This window comes from Oenanthe melanoleuca, chromosome 1, assembly GCF_029582105.1.
Source record: "Oenanthe melanoleuca isolate GR-GAL-2019-014 chromosome 1, OMel1.0, whole genome shotgun sequence".
Lineage (NCBI taxonomy): Eukaryota > Metazoa > Chordata > Aves > Passeriformes > Muscicapidae > Oenanthe > Oenanthe melanoleuca.
The window spans coordinates 106,957,483-106,980,910 of NC_079333.1; the positions used below are offsets into that span (position 1 = coordinate 106,957,483).

The following is a 23,428-nucleotide window of genomic DNA, read 5'->3' on the forward strand; positions in this document are numbered from 1 at the left end:
ATCATAAAAGAACAAAAGGTTTGAGTTTATATGTTAAGCAATACTTTTACTTTAGTGAAGCCTTTTCATTTTTAGGAATTCATGTTCCTATTATTTTTTTTGTTTCTAATTTGACAGTGAAACTATTCCATAGTCCCCTTTCACAGTAAACTCTGTCAACTTCAGCCTCCAGGAACTGATAAAGTAGCTGAAGATAGGGTCATTTTTTGGAAGAATAGAACTTCTGCTGCATGTAAGGTGGGGGAATAAAAAAAAAAAATAAAATAAAATAAGCTAACTATAAAATGGCTTCTTTCTGAAAATGAACTTTCAGAAGTTTGCAAACCCTGAGGTTTTGAGGCCTGGTTGTTTCCAATAAAAACCCCAAACAAACCAACAAATATAACCTGCTATTGAATGGAGATGGTGGGGGTGATGAAGCACTCTTGGAGTTAAAAACAAATAAAATAAAACTACAGAATCTAGTAATCTAATCAATCTTTTGTAGGGCAGTGGGCTGAATGTTTCTAAAGGAGCAGGATTTGTACATGGTTTGTCTTTTGAAGTGTTTTGGGGTGAAACTGGATTTGACAACAGCCTTTGAGACAGCCATGCTATGCCAAAGCCTTCCTAATGACACCTTTCATTATTCATTTACTGTGCTGTTTAACAAACATGGCACATCAGTGGCAAAGCAGAGAAGTCAGAAGAAAACAAATTCTTTAGAAATCACCAGTCCAGTGGGGCAGATCACAACAGCACTTGAACTAAGGAAGATCCTCAGCCAGGTGAGAGCCAGAGCTGAAACACCACTTGTGTTGAGTAAAAACCATTAAAAACCCCCAAAACTCTCAGTGACTGAAAACTTGTGTTATTCTCCATGCCTGTATGGCAATGGCTGATATTTCTTCCTGAAGCTTTTCTTCCTACCAACTCAGCCTTGCCTTGGGAGACAATCTGCCACGAGCAGCTTCCAACCAAAGCATGTCCAGCACTAAATTCCTTCATCCTCCTCAAATCAAGGGGACCTAAGCATGTGCCTGAGTGTTCTGGGAAGCAGAAATTCAATTAAATATTTGCATCTGCCCAAGGGCTTTGTTCAAATAGAGTGTCTGAAGATCCTACAGGCTGCCACCTTTCTCCCTGCCACGTTAGAAACACAATATTCCCAGATTTGGAATACAGCAGAAGGAAGTTCTGGCTTTGAACGCTGTGACAAATGGACAGGGACAAAAGAGGGTGTTGATCATACCATGATGTTCTTGAGTCTCTTATTTGTACTCAACAACAGGGAATACAAAGTTCCATGTAAAAGCAAGTGTTCATGGATAGACAATCACAGACTTCAAACTTTGGGTAAATAAAAGAAATGAACTGTTACCACAACAAAAAAAAAAAAATAAATCCCAAAACAAAACCAAACCAAAACCCAGCTGTTTTCATCATTAGCTCTTCTTTTTTTTAAATGACACACAAGGATTTCCTACTCTAACAAAGCCTGCTGTATATTCTGGTACTAAACTTCAGATCTGAAGAAATTTTATATAAATCCATGTTATATTTTTCTTTTTGTATTAGGGGAAAATATTTTAAATGCAATAAAATAGCAGAATCCATGACTGTATAGTAGGTAACTTTTTTTTTTTTTTTAGATTCAGTTGTACAAACTATAAATTGTTAAATTTCTCTAATAATTGGAAAAGTTGTGGGTATTTGAACTTACTTACCTGAATACTCATTTAGCAAATATTTTCAGATACAAGTCTAGATACAGAGTTATGCAATTTGAATATTAGTTTACACATAATATAAATCAATGTTTGACAATATCAAAATCCCATCAAACAGTGGGCCCTTCTTACCTATTATCAAATATAGTATATCACTGTGGGATAGCTGAGAATCATAGAATGCTACTGTAGGCTTGTTTATTAAATTGGGTCAATTTTCAGACCTTCCAAATAGGAATACTAAACATTTATTTTTCCCCTCTGGAAATTATTTATTTTTTTTTTTTTACCTCCTGCTTAACACAGTTGTCATCCCAATTTCTAGTGAATTTATAAAAATATTTTTTTTATCCAATAACCCCAGCAAGGTAAAAATAGGAGTTTTCATAGCAAATGATAAACAGGCTTATGGACTATGAGAGAAACTAAACTTATTTAAATTGCCATACATTCTCTACTGAATCACACATCAACAGTTTCTTTTTTATGTGTGTTGCTGTCCACCTCAGACTAGCAGTTTTTAAGGTGCAGAAGCATCTTTCAAATATATGCATCTAACTCAATTATCAAGTTTCACACACTAGTGTCACATGCTTTAAATTTACATCACCTGCCCATCAAAAGCTGTGTTAAATAACAGCACTAATTGAAACTGCATAATTCATCAGAAACTGCAGCACTTCCAATTCAGAGAACAAAGGGGTGCTTATGTGGTTCTTTATATTACTAGATATAATTTTCTGAAATAAGGAAAGGAAAAGAAACGCAAAAAAAAAAACCAAAAACAAACCAAAACACATTTGAAAGAAGTTGCTGCACCTGCAAAAACACTCTTTAAGCTTACTATGAAATACAAAAAAGTGCACCCTTCTATATCTACATATAAAACATATTAGAAATAAAACTTGTGTAAAATGTTTGCTGTGCAAACTATAAAAAGTCAGTCAGTCAGTCCATTCTTTCTCCCAAGTGTTTTTCTCCACGCTCCCTGGCTTCCTACTGCAGAGAGTCGCTGTTATCCAAGACCAGCCCACTGATGTTTGCTGTTGAGAGGTCTCCCCCATCGTCCTCAGCGCTGTCCACAGACTCATCCTCGCTCTGCCCTGCCATCATCACCTGCTGCACTGCCAGGGTAGCACCATCCGAGGACAAGGACTGCAGACTGTCCACATTCATGTTCACTGGAGCTGTGATGGTCACGACAGCACCTGCAGGAGCACAGTCACAGCACTTCAGCACCTTGCTTGCCTTCTGCTTACACATAACAGAGCTTGTTTCTAATCAGCAGCTAGGAAACTACATTAAAATAGGAGATATATAGGTGGTCAAACACTTAAAAGCCAGGAATTCCAGAATTAGGTCTGTCAGGAATCTTAAACTTCCTGTTGTGAATCTTAAATCTGTGTTATGGACACCCACTACAGCAATTCTCCAATCAAGTAATCACAAGGCCATTTCTGCAAAGTATTCCAGCTTAATTCATTGCAGAAAAGGGGGAATGCTCAGATTCAAGGTAACTTCAATGGATAAAGCTGCTGTCAGATGCAGCAGAGGCTGAGGGAAAATTTGTTACAAACTGGAAAGAATAAAGCACCAGGCAGCAGGACAGAAAGGATGATCCTGGCACTAGAGCAGTTATCTATCTTAAATTAAATCTTTTTGTTTGATCTGACACTGAGGAAGTTACTTCAGTCAAAGTCTGTGGAGGCTCTGTGACATTTTTCTGCCTCTCATTGCTCAGCTTGAAGCAGTGAGGCAGATGTGGAATTGCAGCTGCCCAGCCATGAAGCTGAAGCTGCAGCCAGTGCTGCTCATCCAACAGGACACTCCTGACATGCACACAGAGAGAACTCAGTACATCTCACTTTTACAGCTTTTATTCTGTCATTTCAGAACTCTTGAAACAACAGCAAGTTTCTCAACACGAATTCCAATATAATGCCCTTGCTCAAACCACAGAAAACTGTTAAAGAGAGGAAAAGTGACACTTTTCTGTTATGCTTTCCCAGACTGACACGTTTATACTGAATATCCACCTTCCCACCACAGGCATCAAACCCTTCATTTTCCTGTCAGAGAGGAATTAATTTATTATCCATGTTCAGGCAGCTCTCCTCACCATCTGACATCGTGAGCTCGTTCGATTGCTGCTGAGCAACTCCTGAGGCAATGGAGTCAGGCCAGAACCTCTGCACTGGTCGGTTCTGGGCTGTTTTCTTCTTTGTTTTTGGAGTTTCAGAACAACTGGAATCCAGCATTGGCTGAAGAATTCGCCTTCTAGCATTGATAAACCTAAATACAAGTGAGGGCAAGGTGAACTTAGGACCAATTTGCTTTAAATTCTGTCTTTCACATTCATAAAGTATGCAACAGGAAAAAACAAACCAAGGAATATAAATATAAAATCTTCTATCATCTGGGCTTCACATTTTTTTAAAGTGTAGAACCACTCCTAAAAAACCAGAATCTTTCAATTTTGGTGAACTAGCTAAGAAAGCACTTCTATCATTTTGCAGTTAACAGCATTTTTCCCCCACCTCAGAAGGAAAAATTCTCCAGACAGCACAACAGATGTACACTTCAGGATCTTATTAAAACCTAAGCACCAGAAAACCTGCTGACAGCCCAGCTCAGAAAGCTGACACTCCTCTCATTAGGGTTCACTTCAAATCTAGCCCCTGCCTAACCTGCTTTGTTTGGTCTGGTTTCATTTACTCCCTTAAGCTTCTGCATTACTTATTTTACAGGCTCCCTGGCTTTCCAAGGGCTGGCTCCTGATCCAGGAGATGACAGCAAATACATTCCACAAATCTGTCCTGGTTCCTTTTAGTTCCCTGATTTTCACTTTAACATGATAATTGCTGCCCTTCCCCTTTCTGCTAGTGAACAAGAAAATACTTAAACTGAATCAACTTCAACATAGTGAGCTATGACAGGGAGTTGTGACTGAAGACATCATCCCTAAATACCACAAAATAGATCCAGGTCCCAAGTTTACCTGCAATGAGAGGAGATCAGGTGCAGCTGGCAGGTTCCTAAGCTGTAATACAATGCTCTGCAAAGACAGCAGTCAGATCCCAGTGCACAGAGCTCCATGCCACATGTCACACAGGCACAGCCACCCTGTTCCACTTTTGGAACCAGTGTTGTCACTATCTTGACTATTTCCCCCCCTGGACCCCTCCACAGCCTCACAGCCAGTGTCATCTTTGAAATCTGAGGCAGATCCCTGTGGGACTTTGCTGGAGCAATTTTAGGAACTGGTGCCACAAGGTGAATAGGACACGTGTCAGCACCTTCCCTCCTCTCTTCTGCAGGGCAGGTGTCTTATCTCACACCTCCAGGAAAGATCAGACATGACAAAACATGCTGAACCATTCACACATCACTGCTCAGGAGAGCATCCTTTGATACAACAACAGAATCTGTTAAAAGTAACTTCTTAAACATTTGCAGCCACCAGGCCACTAAATGCATTTAGACTTCAATTTCTTTACTTGCAGAAGAGACATGAGAGTACTTCCATCTCTCTCAGCAGTGGAACAGAACACAATTCCTTAATGCTGCAATGTTTTCTGGAGTCCTTATATAATTGAAATGGCATGAGTGTTATTACACCTTATAAAAATAATGTGCTGTGTGCCAGTGCATAACTCTTGTATTTCTATATGTGGTTTGTAACATATGTAGAATATTTAAGTTGAACTCCAGATGTCCAAGTTATCCTCCTCACTATTTCTGAGCATGTGGAAACAAGGACAAATATTAAGTTAAGGGCTTTGCTCTTACCAATTGTTAACCTGGAGTAGTGTCAGATTTGTTTGTGCTGCAATCTGCTTCTTCTCATCCTCTGTTGGATACGGATGCTACAGAGGCCAGAAAAGCAAACAAAAAAGGCATAAGCCTGTTTTTCATCTCCTCATCAAAACTAAGAACTCCTTTATTACATCTGATTAAAGAGGGTGGATTAAGGCCATCTGACTCATTAAAACACAAACCTTAGAAACCTCACAAACTTTTATAGACGAAAATAGTTCAACAAAGAGTGCTTTACTATACAAAAACTGATTTTATCCTTGAGAGTATCTGTGGCACCATGAAGCTGCTGCTGTGTAATTCAGAAGAAAAAGCTTCTCATGGCTGACAGTCTTTATTAAAGAGCATGATCCCTGGGCAGCTCAGCATGTGAGCAGCTCTGATTAGTTCTGCTGGCCAGGGCAGTGTCATATGAGAGAACTGAGGAGCTCTCATATTTATTTCTGTATTTATTTATATAAATCAGAGAACTGAGGAGCACTCTGGAGTTAAATAAAGCTGCTCTAAGCAGATGAGTACAGGGTATGTAACACAAGAAGTGCACAAGTAGCTTCCCTGGATCAGTTCTCTGTTGCAAAAGTTGTAAAAGGCAAAATATCAATCAACTCAGCATTGTAATAGCTGGAGAGCCATTTATCCTTTCAAAGTATTCATGCAAAGGGAAGACAATTGAAAGCACAAGCAGACAGTGACATGCTTGGTACACATCAGAAGGATTGGAAAGCAGACAGACAGAAAATTTGAAATTTTCCTTGGTCAAAAATACCCCTGAAACACTGCAAAATACAGGTGGAATTATTTCTCCTTGTGCCATGAACCAGGGTGTAGAGAGCATTAAATTCTCAACCCAGTGAAATGACTCCTTGTAACAACACTTACTGAGACAGTGTAGTACAAATGTAATATTTATTAAAATATTAATAGAAGTCAACCAGCATTAGACTGTGGACTCCAAATGATTGCAGTGAAAACTGAACTGAGATTCCATAATTGACAACAGAATAAATTCACCTTGCTTATGAATAAAAATTGTAAGAGACCACACAAAAGAGCTACATAAAAACTGTCCATGCTCAGCCCTTACCCCTATGTGCTGGAAAAGCCAAGATCTCATCACATTTGTAGCGTGCTTGGGAAGAACTCCTCTCTTATTTTTTGATGAGCCATCATCTTGATGCAAGATGCCTAGATCTTGGTTTAATTGCAACTGGAGCTGCACATGTAATTTTAGGAGAAATAAGGCAGTTAACATAGTAATGGCAGTTCTGTATCAATGAATGAACAACTCATTTATAGAAGGAATGAAAAGAAATTAGGCTTGAATATCTTCAATATACTCACTGTGTGCAAACATAAACAACTGTGGAAGCTGTAGAATATTAATGATTTAGGACTTAAATGAAAGATAAAGTAAAATTAATTATTATGCTGCAGTTGCAAACTAAGATGCTAAAGGTCCTGCTAAATAAATGCATTAAATTATCAAAGAGGATTAAGATCTATAGAGTAGAACCTATAATTCACTTTACAACATTCATACTCCTTCCTAAATATTCATATTTCTTTCTCTTGGTTTTTTACTTCCTCTGGATTCATCAAATCATTTTCACATTGGTTATCTGAACATTTGGGAATACATTCTTAAATGCTTATGCAGAAATAGAAAGAAACAGCACATAAATTGCATGTAAGATTCTATTTCAGACAATTGCAACTAAAATAATTCTAAATCAGGTTTTCCAGACAAATTGGAGCAATTTCTTAAGCCAATCAATATGTAGGAAATGAGTTTTAAACAAGGTTTAGGCTATCAAATGACTACAAATACATATTTGGAGCACATTTTAATTTCCAAAGTAATGTCTTACATTCTAAATAACCTGCTTGCATATGGAGGCTTCATCATGAACTTTCAATAGCTTTTCTACAGTGTTTTTCCCTACCTCCACAGCATTCTGAAACACTGAAAAAGGTGACATTGAAGAAGGATTTTCCATTAGTGACCTTTGCATGGGTGGGTTTGGAGACTCCTACTAACATCAAGAGTAGTCACAGATGTATACAGAAGGTCAAGCCCTTTGTTATTTATGGCCTAGAGGCATTATTTGCCTCTCAGTATTTTATTTTTTTCATTACAGGTAAAAAACACCCAATTTTTCAGAATCCCTTCAGTCCAGGAAGGTAATTTTACCCATTTCTTTCTGAGAGGTGTGTGAGGACAGAGCTGGCTGTGTTCTAGGGGAGAACATGGCTGAGTACAGACATGCTCCTGCCAATTCAAAGAACACTCTGTGCACACTTTTTTGGTTGGAAGGCCAGAATAAGGGGGAAAAGAAGCCAGTGAGTCAGTGATTACCAACAGATTTTATGAGATGGGAGCTCCTCATTCACATTTCTAATTAAATCCAGATTCCAGGAAGATTTGGTTTACCACTTCCAGAGAAAGCCAGCAAGGTTGTTTTTTTTTTTTTTTTTTACCAGAAGATGGTCTAGTTTTCATGTCTTTTTTTCTTTAGTTGTTTCTTTGGAGTCTTCAGATCCAGCTCGTAAGAGCCTCCCACAAAAGAGTGCTGGCCCTCATATTTTATGGTGTAAGGAGACAAAGTTGAGGATCTCCCAGAGTCTCAACTAAATATTTTGAAGGTCTTAAAGAAAAATGCTCCTCAAAATAGATAAACTCTGAAATACATATAATTTCACAGTACTAATGGTTTTCATTGTGATAAAAGGTCATATTTCTCACAGTAGCAGTGTGGCACCTTAATGCAATATATTACATTTATCCAACCATAAACACAGTTCAATGATTAGAAAAGTTATAAAGCTGAAAAAGTATTCATTTAATTCAGAGGGGTTTTTTGTTTGCATTGGTGGCTTTGTTTTTGTTCACTTGTTTAGGGGTGGGGTCTTTTTTAGTTTGTTTTTTTTAAATCTCATGTACCTATACTCTTCTGGCATCAGTAAAGGAAGATTTAACAGGCAGGAACTCTGAGCTGTTGTGGCAAGGGGACTTTATGACACATTATACAACCTGCAACTCCCACAGCAGTGCCTGCACCCATTTACAATTAATTACTCTGTGTACACAGAGCTCATTATGCCACTGTGTGAAATTAAAATCAAAACTCCTAAACCCACTGAGGTGCATTTCCACCCAGAACACCACCCTGTGGAGCTTATGAAACCAACCTGAGAGTTCTGGATCCGAATAGTGCCAGGTGACAGTGCCTGTGTCACCACTTGTCCTTGTGGAGTGACCACAGTGACTGGCTGATACACTGTCCCCCCTTGAAGCAAAACAAAAACACTGATTATGGGCAAGAAAAAGCCCTTCAAGCATTATTCTCTTTAAGCACATCAGCACTGCACAGCACACAAGACTTAGGATAATATATCAATTACTCTTTTCTAGTCAGCATGCAAGATGTGCTCTTTGCTACACTAAAACTTTCACCCATTCACAAAAAAAAACCCAAAATTTGATTATATTTCCCTGTATTTTAGGCATTCTAAATCTATTTTCAAAGGAAAATACCATGATTATCAAGCTATAAAACAGTTCTTCATGTTGTTTTAATTGAGCTAAGTCTTCAACCAACAAAGGTCTCAACACCAAAATTACACCTGTGTGCTTAGGCAGCAGCTGGGTTTGATTTAAAACCTTGCTGAGAAGCAAGACTAAGCATTTCATCTCAAATGTAATTTCCATATAACAAGGACATCAAGGATTTCACAGACTTGTAAGTGTAGCTCCAAACTCCAAGGAGCATGAAGTAGCCAAAAAGTGCAATGGTTTAGCTAATGCATGGTTTTGTCAAATAGAATTCTTCTTTTTAAAGGAGAAATAAAATAGTAAAACATCACAGTCTGTGAAAATTACTTTTAACAAATGTAGTGCTGCACATTAAGATCTCTTAATATTATATATGTAGCTGCCACTCCACTTTGAAACCATACAAATTAAGCAAACATTCAGAAACCAGTAAAGCACTTGACTGTACTACAACAACTTTTCAGGTATTAAAACACATCTTCTAAAGTATTTGTGTAGTTTTTGTAACAACCATAAAGGAAACCAGGATGAAGAGCAAGGTGCCAGTTGTTTTTAGTGTGTCATACCTGCTACTGTTGCCATAGTTACATTTCCCTGCTGCAATGCTGATGCTGGCACCATGATCCCTTGGGGACTGAGTGTGCCTGCAATGGCACTTGGAATTTGCTAGAAAAATAAAACAATTAGTTGCTTATATATTTTTAACTTTTTTTTTTTTTTTTTTTTTTTTTTAACGAATGCTTTAATGCTTGTGCATTTTTGTAATAGGTATTTTTGGCTCTAAAATGCATTTAGAGTTTAATCACAGGATTACCTTCAAAGAGGAAGATACTTCATTAGGGGTTCATCATTACCTACATTAACTTCCTCATTATCACCAACCATTACCTTTGAAAACCCTCATGAAAGCAACTGCTAGAAAAGATGTAAAACAATTTTGAGAAATTTTAGTTCTAGGTATGTAAAGAATAAGGAACAGTTTCCAAAGGCAAGAGGGAAAAAGGACAAATGAAATGACCCTTAATGCTCTTATTACAAGCATCAAAGCTTTAGAATTTTAGTTATTACCTTAATTCTTTCAATTTGAACATAATGTATTAAATATTCAGTATGTTTAATTCTGCTCAAGATAGCTTTTACTCAATCCTGAACATGCAAACTCTTACACATTTCCTTACTATGTATGGATAATCTCTTTTGATAGCAAATGCAATATGGATCCCTCGTGTCTCTACAGAAAACTAGAAGAGATATACAGAAAAAGCCTTTTAAAAGCTGTTTTTGCCTGATTTTAGAACCTCCTTTCCACACTTCCAGACATCAGAACCTATATAAGGAGTCCAGAAAGTGAAGTTTAAAAGTCATTGGGGCTTTTTTTAATACAGAGAATCAGACAGATGAGTAATTCAGAGAAGGGCCATGCCCTAAGGCTCAGGATCAAGTGGGTACTGGGGTGGCAGGGCTCACTCTGCAGCATCAACCATAATCTATTATTAACCTATTAACTGTGGTCCATTTAATACAGAAAATGCAATACTGCAACTTTAATCCATCAAATATTGTATATTTATTCCAGAATACAGATTGTGTATAAAATGTATCAGCCATCTCTGTATTTTAATGAAGAAGGCAGTCTAAGGAGGCCTTAACAAGCAAAATTTTTCTTTTTTGTTCATTCTGGTTCCTAACCTCCTTCTAACCAAATAGCAAATCTAGGCTATTATGAATATCTCCAACTTGCTTAACTGAGAGAAAATCATAAAAGGAAGACAGATAATAAAAAATTGACCCTGTGCTCTAGAACATTTCAACAAATTTGTCCATTGGGCAGTGGCACCAAAAAAAAAAAACCCAAAAAGCTCTTTCTACTCTAAATAACTGATTTGAGAGAATACAGGAAACTGCAGCAACTCTGTTTGTAAACTGATGGCAAAAGAAGCATAGGTGTAACTTCCTAAGGAAATCAAAGCAAAAATCCAGTGAACAGTATTTGAAACACACCTGAGATTGCACAGGTGAGTAAGGACTTCCAGGCTCCCCACTTAATAGAGTTTCACTATTCATTTTTGTCTTCAGGCAGGCAATGTAACGACTACAGAAATCTTTGCAGAGTTCATTGACCTTTTCTAGCTCCAGCAGATGGATACGCAGAACTTGGATTGCTTTTACCATCTGAGGGACAGAATTGGAAAAAAAAAAAAAAATTAATGTGAGATTTAAGCAAACACTGCTTTCCAGTAACGAAGATCATCCAATTAAAGCAGAGGTACTAATTGCTAAATCCTGGAATGTGAAAGGAACACAAGGAAACTGCCACACAGGGGAAATAAAACAGGACAACAAAGTGATCTTTGTCACATGTGCCACTCCAGGAAGACAGAGCAGTTCAGGTGTCACAGGGCACAGGGTGAGCCCATGTGGTCTTTAACCCCCTCGTACAACTCTGGGTCACAGACCACACAGGACTGGAGGTGATGGATGCAATCCCATCCACACAAATGATTTGGGGAGCAGGGCTGGGACAGGCTTGGCCAGCAGCAGCTCTCTGGAGCTCTATAAATCACAAACACCAGGTTCAGCTCCTTGTTACACCCTGACACAAGGAAACCAGAATGACACAGATGAGTTGGAGACACAGTGAGAAAGAAGACACTCCTGTGATTAAGCATAAATTTGTCCCACAGATTGATTGGGAGGATGAAGGCTTTTATTTTTAAAAATATTAGATAAAGAGGTCCCAGATTTAGTCACACTGTCCAACAAAGTTTAAAGTAATCAAACAGTTCTTCAGTGCTACAGATTTTAAGTTCCTCTGTGATTGCATGTCAAAGATGAACAACTCTCAGGTAAAATCTTGTAAGAACTTTCAGGTGAAGAGACTGATTCTGAAATACAAAACATTAAATACAAAGCACTAAATCAAATTTTTTTTTTTTTTAAAATCTATGTTTAAGGCAAAATCCAGGTACAAGAGATACATGTGTGAGGAGAATACTTGTCATGCTCACTGTGAGAAAAACACTGTAAGCCTGGATAACCAATGGTATTACATACTGCATAAAAATAGCTTAGGTGATTGTAAGGGTCATGGCAGAAGATCAGAAGCTAAAACCAAATCCAGATGGTCTAAAAGCAGTAGGAAATCCAGGACATTCAAATATGTACACAACACACCAGCAAAGTAATTATTTTTTATACAACATGCCACCCCCAATGTTTCTGTGCTGTGCTGGATCTCTGAGACAAATATCCTGCAGTTTTATGAAAATGAACAGCTGTAATTTTGAAGCACAGTGCAGAACTTGACTTTGCAATTATTTGGAAAAATCTGTCCTGTATGAGAGGTTATTTCCTGGGCAGAGCACTGAATCCAGTGAACAGAAATTATGTCCTTCAAACTAATCTATCTGTTACTTCCAACTCAAGAATCCAGCTGGGAGCTGAAGATGCCTTTGCTCAAGTGACCCAAAGGAGATCAAGGCAGGAAAACTGTTGGGTGTGCTCCCCTCTCCATCATGACATTTTAGCTGTCATTGAGACAGATTTTTTCATTGTTTTTTCAGCAAAAGATTCTAGGACACTCACTTGGTGTAGACCACTGTGTGTTAAAATAAACAAGATGAAAAAAAAAAGAAATTAAGTGATTAAAAAAAATAATTATATCTTCTCAGGGATAAAAAGAAAGAAAAACATATTTCAGAAAACAGCTGCAAAAAAGCCTGAGCTGTAGATTTGAGGGAGTTAATCCAAATTAATATCTGGTAACTCTTTCAACCTATGACACTGAAGCCTTTGAAACATGAAGTGCAGTGACCCAGCACTGAGACACACACCAGTGATTTTCTAACCCAGCCCAGGTTGCTGTTTAAACTGTGCTTAAGCCCCTTTAAACACAACAAAGTTAAAGCCTGCAAATGTAACTAAATTTTAACACATAACAAAGGTCATCTGTGTTTCAAGGAATTCTGTCTTTCAGAGACAAAAAAGCTTAAAATAGAAAATTCATCATGTGTGACTGTTTCACAAACTGTACATAATATTAATGGGTGCTTTAAACATTCAACTAAAACTGAGGTAACAAAATATGCTTTTGGACACATAATATTTGACCTTATTAGGGATTAGTTTATTTTTGTTCAGTCAGAAGAGTTGGGGTTTTTTTAAACATTAGCCAAATTTGTACTATTTATTTATCAGCATGTGCTTGGAGGAAAAATGAAGTCCTTTCTTCAGCTTAGACTTAGTTTAAAATTGATGGTTGATACTTGAGGTGAAAATTGAATTGAAGTCAAAATTAACCACAAACCCAGAGTCAGTAACACTGCCCAGGTTTCTGCAGAGCCCCTCTCCATCACATACTCCTGCAGGAAGCTGTGCTGCTGTGGTTAGGAGGAAAACAAAACTTTCTAAATATGCCATGCCTGTCACCAGGACTTATTAATTCATTTACAGCTACATTAATTGTGGCCATATGGCTCCTGCTCTCTTGCAGCACAGGTGGACCAAACTTAATGTCAGCAGAAGTTCACTTTTTCCTTAAAAATACAGAAACCAAGAACTCCTGAAAAATAACTCAAGTTGGGCAAAGGTAATAGAAAGAAATGTTTTCAGACAGGTCAGAGCAGAAGTAATATTTCATTTAATCAGTGCTGTTGCATAGAATATGCCACAGAACAATGACATTTTTTAATTGATTCAGTCTTTACAGCTGCAGCAATAAAACTGGAGTATGACTTCAGAGAAATGCATGAAGTAACCATGAGATTTGTGTATATTCACAGAATCCTAGAATGGTTTGGGATGGAAGGGACCTTAAAAATCATCCTGTTCCAATTCCTGCCATGGCCAGGGACACCCTCCCTATTGTTGAAATTAGGTAAAGATAATGGTAAACTATGAAGCAGAGGAAGAAAATTTATTGAAAAGACTCCCAGTTCTTGCTATCCAGAGCCTATTCATGTACAAATACGCCTCCAAATTTAAGAAATTGTATCTTTACATTCACAGCTCACCTACTTCCCTGACCCAAATCCTCCTGCAGCAATTTAGATTTCCAGTGGAAGAACACAAACACTGCAAGAAAAGGTATTTTGTTTTCATTTGTTTTGATTTGATAACTTCACTCCTCTATTTTGAGTCCTCAGCTATGAGACATAGCTAGAAAAGGTGTAACTAGAAGTTTATGGGACAGTTCAGCAAATGAAAACAGCAAAAGTACTATGCAGAAAGGCTTGATCAGTCAATATTCAAATGACATCAGCTGGCTTCACCAGTACAGCTCAGGTTCCTGACACAACTAGGAATTCAAAAGGATGGAGAAGAGGGTACTGAACCAAAAAATCCTTACCCCTCCATCTACATAGTAACAAGGGTTTGAAACCTGTTTTACAGGCAATTTAGTCAGTATTCTTAAAATCAAGTTTCAGGTGGATGTTACCCACATTTCCCAATGCTGAAATCCTTTTTAATACTAAAGCAGGAAGACACCAATTAATTTAGTATGGGAATTATAATACCAAAATAACAAGATAATCTAGACCACAGCTTAGTAAGAGCTACTCAAATTGGAACAAGCATCCACTGCTCTTAATGAACTTCCTTTCTGGTCAAACTGATCTAATGCCTGTGCCACCCAGATTAACATTCTGTGGTCCTCTGGATGAACTCCAAACTCCTCTTGTGAGTATTCAAGGCACTTCAAGTGAGTGAACAATGTGGAACGTTGCCAGGACTGTAAGTGACCCTACAATCACTATCTGTGACCCTTCATAATTTCTGTTATCTACTTAATTAGCCCACAGGCAGCATGGAGCATGGAATTATATTCTGCTGCTTTGGAGCTGTCAGTTGAAGGTCTGTCACAGAAACTGCAGTCTGGCTGAGTTCTACACACCACATCTCAAAAAGGTAAAAGGGAAAAAAAGAAAGAGCTGACCAATTTCCTTACTGTAACAGGCCTGTGACTCTCAGATAGGAACTGAATTTGGCTCTTCAGTGTTGTGATGCTCAGTTCATCTCAGTTTAGCTCTGGCTCCGAGTTGATCCTACTGAGCAAACATTTACACCTTATTTGTTTGACTCTGCTCCACCCTTCTAGCCCAGTCTAATAAATACTCCTAACAGCTTCTCCTTTCAGATGAATGGCTGAATTAACATTGGATTTAAAAAGGGAAGGACAGCACAAGCAGAAGATGGAACAAAGGTGCACAATAGTGTTTCTTGCTTCTAAAGACAGACTTTTTAATCTCTATTAGAAAAAATATATATGACACAAGGCAGTAAGAACTGCCTGTCCACAGGCTTCCCTGTGGCAAGCACCAATATTTCAAGCTGAAAAGAGACTGAAAGCCATGCTAGCCAGCTCACAACTTGACAGAAACTTGTGCTCACTGCTCCATACCAAATGAAGAGCGTGTCAGAACGTCAGCTGTTCAGAGCTCCCAGCCTCCAGGACAGGCAGAGGACAAGCTGCACTCAGGTTTCATTTGGTATCCAGTAACAGAAAGTCACAGCTAACAATACAACCACAGGACAGGAGTTCAATGCCAAGGATTTTGGATTTTGCAACGTGGTTCTAGTTTAAGCCACTACTGACCTCAGCAGCCATGGAATCCAGGACATAAACAAATAATTCCTTACCCACCTCAAGCAAAACCAGCCACATTTGTGCAGCAAAGGGAACACCACATAAACCAAGAGACTTTGTCACTGGAACCACAAACTAAAACCATAAAGAGGTCAATGACAGGAAGGACTATTTGAACACACCAGACCTGACTACAACCAAAGCAAGCTGGATCTGAGAGAGTGTTTATATATCACCAACAGAACAGGGAACAGGCCAAGGCAAGCAGGATCTTTGGGAAACAAATCCTTGGAGGCTCACAGAATTCATGGAATAGCTGAGGTTGGAAGGGAGATTGTTTAATCCAAGCCCCTGTTCAAAGCAAGGCCAGGTAGGGCAGGTTCCTCAGGGTCAGGTCCAGCTGAGTTTGAGTGTTTCCAAGCATGGAGATTCCACAACTCCCTGCAGTATTCAATCACCCTCACAGTAAAAAGGTTTAATGGAACCTCCTGTTTCAATTCATGCCCATTTCCTCTTGCCCTTTCACTGGGCACCACTGAGAAGAGTCAGTCTGACTTTTCCCCCTATGAGGACTTGGCATTTCCCTTTGCTGAATTCCATGAGATTCCCATTTTTCTGCTTCTCCAAAAGCAATGAATAACCCCAGAATGGTGGCAGAGCCATGTGTGGATCAGGATCAGCCCCTCCTCCCAGTTCTGCAACACCTGCAAACCTGCTGGGGGTTCAGTCAGCCCCACCACCCAGTCACTAATGGAGATGCTGAACAGTTCTGGTTTCACCATCAGTCCCTGGAAACAGCACTTCTGAGCAGCCCTCAACTGGACATTGTGCTGCTGACCAGAATCCCTCAAGCCCAGGGGTTCACCCATTTCTCAGTCCACCTCACTGCTCCTTTATCTCATCCATGTCTTGTCAGTTTGACCATGAGAACATTGTAAGAGACATCAAAAGTGAAGATAAACCATAACCACTGCTCTTTTCTCATCCACTGAGCCACAGCTACATTCCAACTATGAGACTTCAGATGTCCTTCAAAAGAAATTGGGATTAAAGAGATAAGGGAAAACAGTGATTTTGTGTTAGATAGAGAGTCACAGATGAAGAACATAACCTGAGGCTTAACAAGTCAGCAGACCTGCTTCATGCAGAACAGAACTAATTCTCATTTTTGAGTAAAATATTGAAGGCAGCTATATTCAAAATATGGAAATCATAGCTTCATCACAGGAATGACTTTCAGAAAGCCTAAAGGGGTCAATGACATGAAAGAAAAAATGGTGTCAGTTAAAGACTTTCAAAGATCATCTTACAACAGCTCTTCTCTCACAATAACTAGATGAACTATGATTTAAATAACTGGAAAAAATTTACATCAATTACATATTTTTGATAAATATGTCAAACACCTGACACTCTAAAATTTAATTTTCAGAGTCAATCTGGCTATGGAAAGGATTTGTTTCTGTTTGTCTCCAATACACTCATGTCAGCTGAGAACAGAATACAAATGTGAAGAGCCCAATGTAAATTTACAGATAAAAGGGAAAAGGGGGTCAGAAAGAATTTTTAAAAAATCATTAACATAAAGAAGAATCTCACACAGGCAATGTGAGGAGAAACTATAAGGACCAGTTGAGATCAAAAATTAGGAAGCTGCTGCAAATGTGATGATTGTTTCAGAAATAACAGAAATAGCTAATACTTACCAGATTATCAGTTTCTGGATCTTCACAGAAAAAAGGTTTTCCTTCTTTCTCCTGCTTCCTTACAAAGTTTTCAATATCTACATCAAAACTGGCAGAAGTTGTGCCTTCTGAGCCTTGTGTAGATTGTTCACATTTTTCAAATAATAGTGCTAACAAAGGAAATAGTGGGTGCCTAGAAAAAAAAAAAGTTTAAATACATGAATAAATATTTTCACTCACATGAAAATTAAGACATCTACTTCAGGAAAGCACACAGTCACTCATATAAGTGACAAGTTCTGGAAAAGACTGCTAGAGCAAAATAAGATAAAAGTTTACTTTCATTTTGATTTACCATACTCCAGAGGCAAATGCAGTAGTAAAATATGTATATATTTAATTAAAGAGAACAATCACAAGCAAAAAAGCTCAGACTGTTTAATTCACTTTAATTGAGTGGCACAGAGACAAATTAACACAGTGCACTAGAAATGAGATTTAGGATTTACAAAGAGGATGAATGCAGATTTAAATGAAGCCTGATAAAATTCATTTATGCTTCACTGTGGGCTATACTTATAGATCACAAAATAACTTTAAAAAATTGAGAAGAGTATTCAGGCTGTGATTAGAGGCCTCCTGTGCAATCATGCTTTGAGGAGAAGATTTTGTTAGCACAAGTCTGTAAATGAATGGATACATCTTTCTGCCTCAGGTTGAGGGGTTTTTGGTGTTTTGTTTTGCTTTTTCCTGTTTTGGTGGTTGGTTTGTTTTGGTTTTTTTTGAACCTGAAAACCAGTAATATTTCTGTATTTATAAAGTAGTTAAAGTGAAAGAACACTTAACCCCGTGAAAACTGAGTAAACTTCTTTGCACAGCACTTTTCACTGAAAAAAATCTCAAATTAATCTTGTCATACATCAATACTTAATCCATTTTGAGCTAATTTCTGGGGAATAGATTGTTAACCCTAAAGAAAAAAGAGTAAAGATTGACCCAATTACAGTAAAAGTAAAAACTTGTATTAAAGATAAAAAATACAGTATGACAAACAGTGACCACAGCTGAAAGTCTAAGGTAGCTTTCTAAATTTGGCAGCTTTGACCCTTAGAATATCCTTTAAAACTGCTGCAATTGAAAAATCCCACTAGCTCAGGAGGTTCTTCCTTGGCTGATGACTGACAGTGAAGCCTATTTGATCTCATTCTTTCCCTTACAAACCATGAAGACAGCCAAGAGATCACCTGATTTGAAGCTACTTATTATTTATTTATTAAAAAAACCCAAATCCTCTACCCTATCCTTCCCCCTGCAAAAGACAGAACACGAGTCCATCACTACCTGTAAATGGCCTGCTTGTCTGCATCCATTGGAGTCTGAGATTCTACAGGGGCAGGACTCACCCCTTCAGCATCAGTTTCAGAGCAGTTGGGATCTTGTTCAGTTTTTAACTCTGTTACCACTTGCATCTGTAGAAAAAAAAAAAAAAAAAAAAAAAAAAAAAGAGTAAATTTGTAGCTCTGACGTAAAATAAGGGTGCTGTGTTCTAAGGAAAGAGCAGTGCAAAGGGCTCCTATATTGCCAGGAGGTTGGTGTGACTTGGCAGTGACACAAGAAGTTGTAGCAGCAACAAAACCCCTCTTTTAATCCCTGACACTTTTGGATGGATAAAGGTCACTTCCAAGTTTCAGCATTTGGCTTTAAAATGGGAATGACAGATATGAGTAAATTGTTGAAGCGTTTTGTCTCTGAAGTGGCTGTTTTTGGAATAGCCTACAGTACATTGCTCCAAAAAGTTCATGGGAATGTCTGCATAAAAATCCTTTAGGATGAAATCAATGTAAAGAAAAGTTTATTCTCTTAAGTTTTCTTTTTTATTTTTTTACTGTGCACTGTATAAAGATACTGAAGAAAAGGATCTTCTAGGTTTCTGTGTCCATTAAAATGGACATTTGCTTAAGATTTGAAATATTGTGTCCCTCCAGTCCCTCAATTATAGGACCATAACCTCCCATAACCTTTAGCATTCCATTTTGCATATTGTTAGAACCAAGTATTTTAGGGCTATAAAACTACAGACCAGCAGTAACTCCTTCTACACATCCATTTAACACACATTTACACCATGGAAAAGCAACACAGAACCACAGCTTCACCTGAGCACCTCCTAAATTGCATCAGGAGGCTGGGCACACCTTTAGGGTGCTTTGAAGGTGTGCCAAGTGGTTTTTCCCACAACCTCCAGCTAAGTATCTTTTGGACTGAAAGGTCTTCCAGGAATCTGAATTGTGAAAGTCACAGTTTCCATCCTTCAGCTCAAACTTTTTGGTTTTCTCCCATTTGAGCATTTGCACAAAGACATGAAACCAGTGCAATCTTTTCTGTTAATTCTCTTTTATCTCAGGTAGAGGACAGACACTGTTCCAGGTATCTCCAGGCAGTCAGAACTGACAGCTGAAGAGACAAAGGCCTCCAGAAACTATAATAATTCAATTTATTTTCACATAACACCAGCAGAAAAAATTATAGTATTCTTAAGAGACTGGGAGAACCAAAAGGTTTGTGCTTTATTACCTATTGGGGCAAAGCCATCTCCTAGAAAAATCAGAAACTGAGAAAATTCAGCATCTCCCACCCAACAGAGCAGCCTGCCTTGCAGAGAGCTCCCTTAGCAAGCAGAGATGATTTTCAAGCCAGAATGCTCAAAAAAAAAAGAAAAAAAATGTAACTAATGGACTCATTTCTTGGCTAATGACAGGAAGGAGGAGCAAATTAAAAAGGGATGACTCAGACAAGTGATTATAAATGTTGGCCATACATCTGCAGAGTTTGAAGGGAGGGAGTGTGCTCAGTTAGGGTTCTTCCCTATCTTCCCAGGAGGAGGAAACAGCTCACTTAAAACTGCCAGGTTTTTGCTGTGAGCCATTTCCAAACTAGAGAAAGAGCAGGCACCTGAATTACCTGTCTACCTTGGACACTGAGAGCTTGAAATACACAACAAATAGGAAGAAAAAGCTCTCTCCCAATCTGTTACTTAGAAAAAACCCCATATTTTAGTTTTACTGCTACAGGATGGTGTGTATTTGCTGGGGGAATAAGGTCAAATATGTAAAGTAGGTGAGAGGAGAGAGAAATTAGAATTGCAATAAAAGAAACAAACAATAAAACTAAAAATCTGACTACATTCAGATGAACATTTTTAGGAGATGTGGAAAGTTGCTGGTTTTTTCCCCATTGTTGCCATCTGCTGACAGAGGTACTTTTGCTTAGGGCTGACACAGAGTGAAGAAAAATGGGTCTTCAGAGTAGAGGCCACCTCACAACTTGCTTCCAGTTAACAGCATTTAAATTCAGCAATTTAAAGTGTAAAACTATGCAGCCTGTAGTACAAAAAGGAAACATCATGACCAAACACACATGGCTGTGTTTCATTTTTCCAGCTTAAACAATGTCAAAGCAGGCACTAAGCACAAAGTCACTATTTTTTTTCCCTCTTCCTCAGAGTATTCAATTCCTAGAGAAAGGAAAACACACCTACCTGTTGTCCATCTTGATAGTTGTCTATACTTAATGTCTGTGTTGCCATCATGGTTATTATGACATTAATTGTGTCAAATCATCATAAGTGTGAACAAATATTCTTTAAAGAAAAAAAAATAGTCAGTTAAAAAAGTGGCCACTTAGAATCCAGTTCTAAAGGGTGAAGAAAAAACAAAGGTAGAAATTCAGATTTATGCACACCTCTCAGAGATTATTGACAACAGCCACATGCAAATTCAAACAAGAAATAAATTCAGTTTGGAAATATAACAGGTTTTATCAGCAAAAAGTTGATTGTATCTTTTTATATTTTAAAGTAAAAATTTTAATAAGAGGCTGAGGGGCTTTTTGTACTCACAAGCTTCAAGTGAACTTTAGCATCCATTTCTGCACTACTGAACTGGCATTCTAAGGTAATACATGAAATTAGAAAGGAGCAGGTTTGTGTTTCTGTGTTTTGAAAAGGCTCCCAACCCACTAAACATCACTGTAACTGAAATAATAATAATTCAAATGATGAACCAAATGCAAAATGTTAAGGAATACCCTGTTCACTTTTGGGTGTGAAGCCCAGACTATTCTAAAGTAGGGTCTGAAACTACTTGCAGAGACCAAGCCTCAAATCTGACATCAGGAATTTGCCATCCAAGTCGTTAAAGGTTCAGCAAAGAAGGAAACAATAGCAATTTTTAAACAAGTGGGCCCACGTGATTATAAAGTTTCAAAAGGAATCCAGGAATTCAGCTGTCTCCATTTCACACACATTTGATACTTTGGGAAACATCAATTACAATAGGATTTAAACACAACTAAATGCATCGTGTTCTTCTCTCTAGGCATTAGCTGGAGTTTGGTGCCCAGATGAGTTAAACATTTTTAAGTTAAGCCGTACAGTAATTAAAAAATAATAAATTAGCAAAGCACCACCACCAGATAGAGTGTACCCAACTAATTATTACTTCACATTTCATTTTCTTGTCAGACTTGCAGCCATTACAACTGAAATCACCTAATTCATTGAGCCATTACCAGTAACTATTAACACAGAAGTCAATTTTCCTTGACACATAGGAGTCCTAATGTTTAGCTACTATTAAAAAAATCCATATTAAAAAAGAAGTCAGAGCTCATGTCTTGAAAAACATTAAATCCAATGTTAATAATCCCAGGTTTTCTGCTCTTCTTCACTTATATCAGTATTGAAAAACTAAGCTTTAAAATTTTCACCAGTTTAAGATCTGAAACAGAAATTTTTGTTGCAATGTGTTCAATCACTACAAATTTTGCAGCTATTTTTAAGTCTTTCCCTTATGGCATTATACTACTGCATATGATCATTTTTAAGAGCAATTTTTACATTTCTGGATATTTTCCCCTACAGACTATAACAGTCTCAAGTGAGTGTTTCATTTTGCAAACACAGGACAAATTTCAAGGTTCCCTTTTTTGACAACAGTTACAGGCACAGAGACAAACCAAACTCCTCAGGAGCAACCTCAAGCCTTACTTTGCATCAAATTCACTCAGTGTAATTCCTAAGTATGAGTACAATTTCAAAATCTTTTTTAAAACAGTTTCAAAGACCAGGGAAGTTCATCAAGATGATATAAGCATGCCTTCCTCTACAAACTAGGTTATATCTGTTTTTATAGAACATCAGTATTCTTTCTTTGAAACTCAAAAAACATTACTGTTTTCTCCACCAAAATTAAAAATTCAAAGGGAACAACCTAAGTGCACTTACTGATAGAAGTACTTTCTGATTTAACTTTTTTTTACAGTTATAAATCATTTAGTGTTAAAAGTTAAATCAGCATTTCCCACAATAAGTGAGATACCTCTCAAAATACTTTAAGGGAACACATTCTAAAGCATCAGCCCTGTAAGCATTTGCCTGATGTTTAAACATTGATTTTCTTTCATAAATGGCAGATGACAGCCAGTACAAGTGCCTGTCTGTATTGACAGAGTGAACAGGCACATAGAAAATGCTGCTTTTCTTCCTTCTCAAAAGACAGACATTTAATTTATGACTGTGACATCCAAAGCATGGACCAGACTACCTTCAAAATAAAAGCAGAACAGTTGAAATGATAAACAAAGAAAGAGCAAACACTATTTAATGATTATTTTAAAGCTAAGTGCCACAGAAAACACTGCTAAAGAAATTGACTGTGAGAGAAAGATGAAATTCTTAGGAAAAAATGAGAAAATAAAAGTGAAACAGTTGTAGAAGAGGAAGAAAGTCTTAAGAGTTCACAGGGAAGTAAGATCCTATTTGTGGCATGAAGAAAAACCTGGAGAGAGAGGCCACAAAGATAATAAATGTAAACTGGCAAGGACAGTAGGACACGGCAAGAATTTTTGGGGAACAAGACAAGCTGGACTAACCCCTCCTTCCAGATTTCCATAATGAAGAGACATTCCACATCTGGAAGGCCCTGAGGCCACAAAAAAGAAGAAAGGAGGTGCACAGCTTTGAGCTAGATCCATAGCTTATTTCATCTAGAAGGACTTTTGCCATATTTTCTCCCAGGGG

General features: G+C 37.8%; 1 protein-coding gene across 2 annotated transcripts in view; it reads right to left on the reverse strand.

Annotated features, from left to right (window-relative positions):
* Nucleotides 1–1,141: 1,141 nt before the first annotated feature.
* The window catches only part of PKNOX1 (PBX/knotted 1 homeobox 1), a 34,910-nt gene continuing 12,623 nt past the window's right edge, over nt 1,142–23,428 (reverse strand). For both annotated transcript variants that reach the window (XM_056505429.1, XM_056505438.1), the window contains exons 3-12: nt 20,888–20,989; nt 18,691–18,818; nt 17,371–17,542; nt 11,080–11,250; nt 9,645–9,744; nt 8,715–8,812; nt 6,610–6,738; nt 5,499–5,575; nt 3,829–4,001; nt 1,142–2,917 (exon numbers count right to left, since the gene is read on the reverse strand). In XM_056505429.1, coding sequence (XP_056361404.1) covers nt 2,706–2,917; nt 3,829–4,001; nt 5,499–5,575; nt 6,610–6,738; nt 8,715–8,812; nt 9,645–9,744; nt 11,080–11,250; nt 17,371–17,542; nt 18,691–18,818; nt 20,888–20,938 — 1,311 coding nt within the window. In that variant the 5' untranslated portion in view covers nt 20,939–20,989 and the 3' untranslated portion in view covers nt 1,142–2,705. The remainder of the gene's footprint in view (nt 2,918–3,828; nt 4,002–5,498; nt 5,576–6,609; nt 6,739–8,714; nt 8,813–9,644; nt 9,745–11,079; nt 11,251–17,370; nt 17,543–18,690; nt 18,819–20,887; nt 20,990–23,428) is intronic.